Source organism: Empidonax traillii, unplaced genomic scaffold (genome assembly GCF_003031625.1).
Source record: "Empidonax traillii isolate 1590-97213 ecotype Southwest subspecies unplaced genomic scaffold, ASM303162v1 scaffold83:size2986645, whole genome shotgun sequence".
NCBI classification, from domain to species: Eukaryota; Metazoa; Chordata; class Aves; order Passeriformes; family Tyrannidae; genus Empidonax; species Empidonax traillii.
The window spans coordinates 687,374-697,153 of NW_020955276.1; the positions used below are offsets into that span (position 1 = coordinate 687,374).

The window sequence follows — 9,780 nt, forward strand, 5'->3', positions numbered from 1 at the left end:
ATTTTCAGTATATATTTATTGTTTTCAGGCACTGATACAAGTGCATGCAAAGAGAGATGAAGTTGTCAACTATTTTATGTTTCGTAGGATCATAGAATAATTCAGGGCTCTGGCTCCACTGCCAGTTTGTCCTCATGGGGAAAAAGTTTTCTTCTTAGTTCCTATCTGTACCACTTGTATTTCAGTGAATGTCCACTATCTCTCACCCTGCTGTAAATCCACTGCTCTAACTGTTCTTTTGGTAACCACTCAAGTACAGGGGGGATGCTGTTGGTTCCCCTTTGAAACTACCTCAGCTGTTTTCCATGGTAAATATGCTCGTCTCACTCAGTTTCCTTATGCTCTTTTCCCTGACTGCCTCAATGAATCTCTACTGAACTCCTTTCTATATACATTTTTCATAAAGAGAGGGAATTAGACGCAGATTTCTTCAATGAAGTGAATGAAGTGAGGAGGTGAGGTAAGGTGGTTTGTTTTTTTGTTTGTTTTGTGTTTGGTGTGTGTATTTTTTTTTTTTTTTTAATGGCTTAAACTTGTCACACTAAAGCATGCCAGGTGCCATGTTGTATTTTCCCCAGTCTGTGTGTTAGTTATCAAACTCTAATGGTGTCCATTAAGAGTGTTGCCCTTCCCTTATAAATTAGGTGAGTGGAATATAAGGTTTGTAATACATAGCATATCAGACAAGTATTGCATGTAAATAACCTTACCTGAATTTATTGTCAGTATTTCATAGTGTATATACAAGCAGCGTTATTTGTTACACTCATGTTATGAAAAATTCCATTATTCCTTGTTTGAATAGGTGATCAACTTTTATTATATATTCAATAGTATGTTCATTTTACCTTATTACAGATGACAGAATTAAAAATACCATTAGGAGTAAGAAAAGAATTGTATTCTTTGAGCAGTACCATTCACTTTCCCTGAGCAAGTAAGATGACGTGTTCTCAGTCATACTGAAGAGGATGCTAGTTTATCATTTGTGTGTGTTTAGGCTCCTTTAGATGATGGACAAATGATTTCCTGAAACAAAAAATATTACTTGAAAATTTCTAAGTGACTTTACATTAGTGTGAGCATTCAAGGTTGGAAGGAAGTGTATTGGGTCTGTGCTTTTTAATTCGTGTTTCATGTGTCTGTCTTCCTTTTCTACAAACATTTTCATAGTTACAGTTTAAACTAGTTCCAACCCATACTTTGTGTCAAGCTGTGTCCCTTTGAAGATAGCAGTGATTAACAGAAGACTTTCTTGCCCTTTGAGACCAAGACACAGACAGAGAAGGGCCAAATGGAATATGACTTTTGAAAATACTGCCATTTCCCTTTTCATTTATATTCTGTTACAGTACAAATTACATAGTGTCAAATCATTCTGTAGCATAAATACTTGTCTGATCCACAGTCATTCTCAGTAATGTTGTACCTCTTGGTGCAAGTAACCCCAGTTCTGTAATTTTCTTCTGTAACTAGGGCCATCGATTAATGTGATATTGTTGCTGGGCTTCTTAGAAAGAATATTGTTTCCTGTGTATTAAAATGCACTGTTAGCATTTTAATGAATGAACAGTTAATCACTGTAAATTAGAAAAGACCATTCTTGACAGATAGAAAGTGGTTTTCACCTTGTTGACAATGTAATGAATTTAGATGTACATCACTTTTACTCCCCATTTGTTTAAAATCTTGATTTGATTTCAAAATTGCCATTGAAGTCCTGGGGAGACAGTTAATTGGTCTGTTGGGGACTACCTGTTTTATAATAAAATCACAGAAATTAACTGGTGTTGTTGACTGTAAACAATGTTAAAGTCTTCCCGTCACCTGTGACTGATAACTCCCATAATGTGTATCACCTGGTTAATGGTAGTACTGTAAATGTTGTGCACCTGTGTATCACTGTGTATTTTACACAAGGAGAGAAGAAAGACTTTGGTTTGAAAGTAGGAGTGGCTTTATTTTGGGCTTGAACTAAGGAGTGCAAAACATGCAGAGCAACTCAGTACCGGTTTATGATCCTTGTGGCTGTGTTGGAAATGTACTGCATACACAATAGCAAGTTTGTTAGAGAAGCTACCATAAGGCTTTTGTTATGGTGAAGGAACTGTGTCTTCCGGTTGTCAGGCTAAGAAGCAGTGCACACATTCTTATTTGAGAAATCATTTATTCCAAGCCTAGCTCATAAGGATGTATTTTCTTGCAACAGCTTGTAGGAGTTAATTCAGACAATTGAAATTATTAGAAAAGAAATATTGCCTGGAAAATGAGAGTTATTCACCGAAAAACAGGCAGATATAGAGATTGAGAATGCATGCATGATCTTGTGCATCTGGACTAGGTTTTTGAAAAACAGGTATCTATGGACAGTGTTTTATTGTTCAAACATTTTTTTTTTTCATTCAGAGTTATTTATTCCTTTAATATTAAAATCTAATTTAAAAGAGATGTGAAAGGCTGTATTAATTACTGGTCACAGATTCTGAAACAAAGGCCTGCAGTCAGACTACCTAGTTACAGTGCACGCTTTGAGCCCAGTTAAAGGCTTAAGCATTGCTTCCTCTGTTGGCTAGTAGGCTGTGAGAATCATAATGTTTCAGGTTACACCAGAGAAGGAGTCTTTTTAGGTGAAGCAGAGAAGTTTGAGACAGATTCCTTTGCCTGTAATTATTACAAATCTACTATCTGTTTCTCATTTTATTCAAATGTAAAATAGTTGCCACTTTTTGGAAATAGTTGCCACAGGTCTGGAAAAACTTATGTTTCCCAGAAATCTAGAAATGGTACTTGAACAAATAAAATGTTTTCAGTAACAGGATTGCAGACAGAGTTAGCTGGAAAGGTAGGAAGCCTTGAGCTCAAGTATTCAAGCTAAGAATGAAAACTGGACCTAAGAGAGTGTGGGACTACCATAATGGTAATTTCTACTGCTATGGGTAATGGGACTGCCTCACTGGTAATTTTTTGCTATTTGACATCACAGATATTTGAAAATGATTACTATATTGTGTTTGATGAAGAAATTAATTACCACTGTTTTAAAATGCTGAAACCATCATGGGGGTGAGGTGGGGGAGGACTGACTTTCTGCTGAATTGTTCTCTTTCAGTTATGCAAACCTTGGTGTATGTGAGTTATGCACCAGCTCTGCAGCCCCTTGGTGCATCTTCTCAAACGCGGAGAAGAACGTCTCTTCACTTCTAAGTGATATTGTTGTGACAGAAGAGTGCCTTGGCACAGCTTCCAGCAGGCATATGCTAGCCACCACAGTGTCAATACTTCAATTTCATTTCCTTGATTAGTGATTTAAAAATGCAATCCCCTAGGGTCTGAATAACAGGAATGACTGGTGGCAGCCAGGACCTCATCCCAGAAATTACCTTGGGTCTGTGTAGCTGATGACTGTGAGAACTCTACAGGATGTTACTGAATAAAAGAAATGCAGTTGTAGGTAGTATCAGTAACATTTTTCTTTGTAGTAATGATGTGAAAATGTCATTGTTATTGCAGAAGACCACAGTAAAATTCTCCTGAAAGACTACACAATTCTGAACAAGAATTCTATTCAAGAAAAGTTAAATTCAAAAAGTTGTTGACAGGAAGGAATCTTCTTTGAAACCAAGTAGAAAAAAATCCCCTTGGTTTATTGTCAAGAGCAGAGTTATCACAGAGAAAGATAGCAAAGGCACAGAAAGTGGGATTGAGAAGCAAGCTACAATTTTATGTATAAATGCATCTGAGCTTTCTAGTTTCCTCTGTATAGGCATAATTTTTATGTCTGTTGCGTGGATCCAGGACACCAAACTGTACTTGAGGTTTTGGGTAACCAAATCCTATGATTCTGTTGCAGATGTGATGGGTTTAGAAACATTATCCTTGCAAGTATGAAAGTGTTATCCAAGTACACATATGAAGAAAGCACATAGGCAATCTATGAATATATTTAAGCTAGCATCACAATAAAATTTTTATGCCTAGGTGAAAGTGAAGTTCCAGATTGTGGTCTGTAAAAATAATTTAGAAAGATATAGCAAAATATTTTTTTTTCTATTCCTACTGTTAGAGTGGGCAACCCAATAGGTCCAATGAGGAAAAAGACTTATGGCATACATGTAATTCTATGGAGAATAATTAGAACTGCAAAACCATATGATAGGAATGAATAAAGTGTATTTTCTCTAGAGGCGAATGCCGAGTTCCAAAGCAGGAGGACAAGAAAGAGCATTAAATAACACCTTTTGCTTCTTGTGCAATAGAAGTAGACAATCTGGAATTTTGCTTGTTATGATCCCCAGAAATGGAGCAGTAATAAAATCTCAAAGTGGTTAAAACTTAAACAAATAGGAAAAGTCACTAGTGTGTCTGTAAATAGATAGCTTTTAGTAAGTGCAGTATACTGCTTCATATCTTTTTTCTTTATTTTTTTCAATTTCCTCTGTAAAAGACCTGAAAGAAACATTAGAAGGAAATGAACCTCACAGTCTGACCTCATTTGGTAGGTACCCAGCAAAAGAACTTATTTATGGGAATTCCTGTGGTATTTGCAGGCTTTTTGTTGAGTGATGTTTCATTCCACTTTATACTATATGAAGAATGTGAACTTGCAGTAGAACTTTCTATCAACTCTGTTTACTGCAGTTGACATCTTCCATAAGAATGGAAAAAGAAAAGAAAAAGAAGACATAGCGTGCAATAAATCAAACTCAGTGCGTTCTGTATTTGTAATAGTGAAGAAGTTGGAAGCGATTGTTTTGCCTTTTTAGCATATAAAGGGTAGAGGATATGGTATTTGCTGAGTAAAGTTTCAGAGAAAAATTATTTCAAGAAGATAGGCATCTGGTTTTAGAAAGATCATCTTACTACATTTTTTCCTGTTGCACAAATATTTCACATATACTTGGGATGCATTTGGATGAAAACACAACATTCCTGACCCAGGCAGCAATATTTGTTTATAGTTTAGCTTAGTTACTTTCTTCTTAAGTTAACTGTGTTCACAAAACTTCTGATTCTGCAAGGCATCATGCATTCTCAACTTCCATCCTTAGTCAATAGAAGCTGAAGAAACTTTGTATTTTCTCAGAAGATAGAGGAAACTTATCAAAGAATATAATTCCTAGTCCTTCTGTCTTCCCTGGTGTCATCTCATGATTGTACAAGTCTTGAGTTTAAATTGCTAATTCTTTTCCAATAGCTTGGTTACAGTTGAAAAGAACATCAAGTAATGTTCCCTTTTTTTGTGTCATGTCCTTCCCAGCGGCAGGTTTAGTGTTCACTGCATGTATCTATTAAGCATTAATTCTTTAACTGTATTTAGTGAGAGAGAGCAATATGGTATGTACCAGTGCAAGAATCTTAATTCCTACAAAACATATGGCATAGAATTATCTACTTAAAGATGGAACAATCTGATAATAATTCGGTAGACTGACATCTGTGCAATAAAATAAGATGCTGATCGCACTGGAAAAGTAAACGCAAAAGTTGTATACTAACTATTCAGACATCATCAGAAAGCCATTACCATTCCTCCATGGAATGTTAAAATTTAATGATCTAATTTGGTCTTATCACATGCAATATAAATAAAAAATCACTCTATTAAGTATTCAGAGACCCATGCTGAACACAGAACTTCTAAATGCTATTTTCCAGGATTTGGACTTACTGCACTTACATATGTTTAACAGGAAATAAAGGAAGGAAATTAGGAGAAAATAGTTCTAAAGTTAGGAGAAAAGAGTTCTGTGGTCACTTCCATCCTTTATGGAAACTGTTCACACATGCAGTTCTATACTTTGTATACTTCTCCTCTTGGCCCTACTGTCAGGCTAGTGATTTAAAATCAGTCTTTATTTTTGGCCAAAAACATGTTACCACAAGGACATAATTACAGCTTTTGCCTGAATCAAATGAGAGTGATGATTCAGTGAGGGCAATGTGAAGTGTATTCATGTTAGAATGCCAGATCTGAAGTTAGAGAGAAAACTCGTGGGAATCAGAACATAGAGTTGTGTTACCTGAATTCATGAAAGTCTGCAAGGAAGCATCACTTTTATTTTTGCATGCACACGAACATCAAGATGGTAGATCTTCTGTTTTAGACTTTGCAACTGAGGATTTCATTCCTTTCATCAGTTCTTCAAAGTGTAATGGAAATACCCAGAAATTGGAGACTGCATGGAAATTGAACTCAGTTCTGTTTCTAGAGTTACAATTCTTAACTAGAAGTGTTATAGAATGTAAGCTATTGTTTTCTTTAATCAAACTATAATTAGCTTTTTAGATATGCAGCAAGCAAGGAAAAGATCATTAAAATGATGACAGTACATAACAAATTCTGATTATTCTGCTTTAAGCTGAAAACTACATTAAGGTAGTTCCCTGATAGAAATGGTTTAATTATCTGCTTACATAGAAAACTTAGATGGCAGTATTTCAGTTTTGCAATACTGAATCCGTATACATTGTATTCAGTATAGAATTAGAATAGTCGTATCTTTTTTCTTTTTTAAATCTAGTTTTCCCTCTTTAATTTACTGTGTCAAACAGCCATGAGAAAAGGTGTTTGCATTTCTTAGTGGAAAGGAACTGCTGTTGACATTTTTTGTTTATTTTTCTTTCCTTTTTTTTTTCCCCTGAAGAACGTATTTATGAATGTAGAACATGTTTATATTAGTTTTCTTTTTGACAGTTAATAGATTGCAATAGGGAGGCATTTTTTTAAGGCAGAAATAAAAGAACTATGCATACAGTGACTTCCTTTCATGCAACTTTATTTACAGCCTTTTTTAGTGTATATGTCACTGTATAAAGCGTACAGATGTGGGTTTTTTTTAAAACTAGAAAAGCAATTGGCTGGAATGAGGTTGAATTATCTAAGATTGGTCTTCACTGCCTGCCAACCTATAGAACTGATACCAGCTTTTTTAATTATAGGTTTCAGGCTAGCTGCAACTGGGGATAGAACATTTCATAGAAATGTATGGAACTGGTGGAAGTTAATACAGAGTTATGCAGAAATCTCTTTCACTCTCTAGGCATGTTCTGTCTGATTAATAGACGTTTCACAGATTAAAAAGCAAGCAGGATATCATACAGGACCGTTTGTTCGGTCTTATCAGTTCTGTCTCTGCCAATCAAACCTCCTGTAAAAGCTTTTTGGAGGGAAAGGTATATAACACAGTATTCTTTTGCATGAAATGCAAACAAGATATTTCTGTGAAGTTAAAGACTTTAAATTTCAATAGCACTTTATTTCAGGTGGGATAACAGTATTTTTTTTTAAATAAATCTAAAATAAATTTAAGTGAGACTAAAAATCAATGAAAGAATACATTTTGTGGTTTGTAAGTGTAATGTGAACTCCTTGCATAATGTCTTGTACCTGTCTGACTAAAACAAATATTCTTAAGGATCTGACTGCATCAGAAATGCAGTGTTTAGGTTTTTATATTCACCCAAAATCCTTAGTTAAAAATATTTGTATTTAATATCCTAGATTAGCTTGTTATGAAGAGGTGAATCTGATCACCTGACTGTCTTGAAAATATCAAAGAGTTACTCTTAATGACCTATTTATCCCGGTCCTGGGGCCTAATCCACAGGAAGATAGCCACATTTTGGTTTTTCCCTCAGAAGCTTCATTACTTTTATTAGACATTATGTCTGGAGAAATTCCTTATCTTCTTGCAGTGTTGTGGGAAAATATCTCCTATTCATTTGGCAGAAAATTGAATAAGCAGCACATCATATTGTCACTCTCTCACAGGCAGAATCACGATCTTTTGTCAAAACATAAGGAACAATTGGCTGATGGCAATTCTGATTACTTTAGAAAGTAATTATTGAAAGAAGGCTCATAGATCTCAAATGATCCTTTTAGCTTTTACAGCCACCCAAAAGGAATAATGATAAAATGACACATAGTCTTTGTTATGTGTTCCGTTTATAAAAAAAGGGAAAAAACTGAAACTCAGCATACTGTTTGGTAAGAGCAAAGTTGTAATAATAGTGATGCCTTTTGAAACTGCGTGCTGCAAAAGATTGGCATTTTTGGCCAGCCCTCACTGCACTGTAATGCTGTCTTAGAGAAGGTTGTAACCCTTCTGTCTCCACTTATAGAGCCTTTTGTCCTACCCATATTAGAAAAGTGTTTTAAAGAATTTGCTAGCTAGCATACTTTTAATTGTACGCAGATTAAAAATACTAAAGCATAGTAAAGAGATTTTCATTTAGGCACACATGGCATGTCAAGAGTCATCCCTAACTATTTACTGACGAAGAAAAACCGTTTTAGACACCTATGTTCACAACCTCCTAATGCCGAAGAGTTGTAGTGGTCTCAGTGTATATAAATTGGTATAAATATACATAAGTAATGCAGTCACTTAGCCAAGGAAGAGATGATACCTCTGTGCTTTGCAGCCACACAGATCTCTGGTCATACTATCTTCCTAGCTTCAGAGAGTGGTTGGAGGATCTGTGTGGATGTATGAGTGTGGGAGAAGGACCATGGATGTTTGTGGACATCCCAGGATGCTCAGTAGAGCTTTACTCACTGATAAAGACTGAGCCAAGGTGTGCAGATCAACAGATGGCCCTCATTCCCTGGCAGTGTCTTCTGTGAAGCTTGTCCCCAGAACACCAGGGTAGCTTCTCCTGCATTCCAGACATGGCAGAGGGATTTGGGGCTGGAGGAGCTGGGCTGCTGCTGTAAAGAGGTGTTGAGGAAGGATCAGAGGGCTGTGACAAGGGGAATGACTGGAGCCATTTGGGTGTGGAGGTACTACCGGGGAGAGGGTTGTCAGCATTGCCTGTGTCCATGGACCTGGCTCTGCTTCAGGTCAGGTGGCCTGACTGATGATCACAGGGATGGGAAGCCATGCTCTGGTGCTTGCAGGGGGAAGGCTGGGAGAGTGTGAGACAGAGGGGCTCTGTTGCAGCATTTATATTAAAGTAGTTCATGGCACACTCCAGACATTTTCCCCTTTTGTTTTCCTACACTCTTGAGACAGGGCTAGAAAGCATCGCCTGCAGTAGCTTGCTTTGATTTTGAGAGAATCATGCTCTGAAAAGCTTTGAATCTTTGTTCAAAGGCCATGAAGCCAATAATTTCCCAGCACCAGCACATCAAATTGGAGAACCCAAGCCAGCAACCAAGTTCCATACAGCTGCTTGCCACCCCTGCCCCATTGGGGAGGATAATTGGAAAGAAAAGGATAAACCTTGTGGATTAAGATAAGAACACTTTAATAATTTTCGTAATAACAATACTACTATGAATAATAATAATAGTAATGAAAAAGAGAGAGACAAAATTACACCTCTTCATAATTAGTGGGTTCATGTGTAGTGTACCAAGTGGTTTTGAAAGATGTATGCCCTGGAAAGTTTCTGGACGTTCATTCACGTTGCATGAAGGCCATAAGCTGCGCTCTCAGCAAGTCCAAGTGGACGACAGGTCCATCAGCAGGGCTGGCTGAGTGTTCCCCTGCAGTCTATGGGGTAGAGGTGTCGGAGTTCCTTGGAGCTCTCCCTTGGTCCCTCTCTGCCGGCCCCCTTCTCCCAGCAGTGGGATTGTTATTGGGCCGTGGGCGCAGGTGGTAGCGCCACTGTGGGGATCTGCTGCGCACCCTCTGTCCGGCTGCTGGGCTCTGCTGGCGGGAGGATGAGGGGACCATGTACTCCTGGTAGTCGTCGTCCGCTCTCACCGTGTGCAGGATGCGGCCGAAGTGCTGCCGGCAGAGCGGGCACACGCCACGCACGGCAGCCCACTGC

The 9,780-nt window shown here is 37.5% G+C and overlaps 2 protein-coding genes across 3 annotated transcripts in view; one reads left to right on the plus strand and one right to left on the minus strand.

Annotated features, from left to right (window-relative positions):
• KDM4C (lysine demethylase 4C) overlaps positions 1-9,780 on the plus strand; it is a 240,246-nt gene that overhangs the window by 96,409 nt on the left and 134,057 nt on the right. The window lies entirely within an intron of this gene.
• Positions 9,340-9,780, minus strand: part of LOC114056134 (E3 ubiquitin-protein ligase Topors-like) — a 2,566-nt gene continuing 2,125 nt past the window's right edge. Inside the window, exon 3 of one of the 2 annotated variants that reach the window (XM_027881064.1) lies at positions 9,340-9,780. This exon is cut by the window's right edge and continues 1 nt beyond it. In XM_027881064.1, coding sequence (XP_027736865.1) covers positions 9,501-9,780 — 280 coding nt within the window. In that variant the 3' untranslated portion in view covers positions 9,340-9,500. The other variant, XM_027881065.1, reaches the window with a different exon arrangement.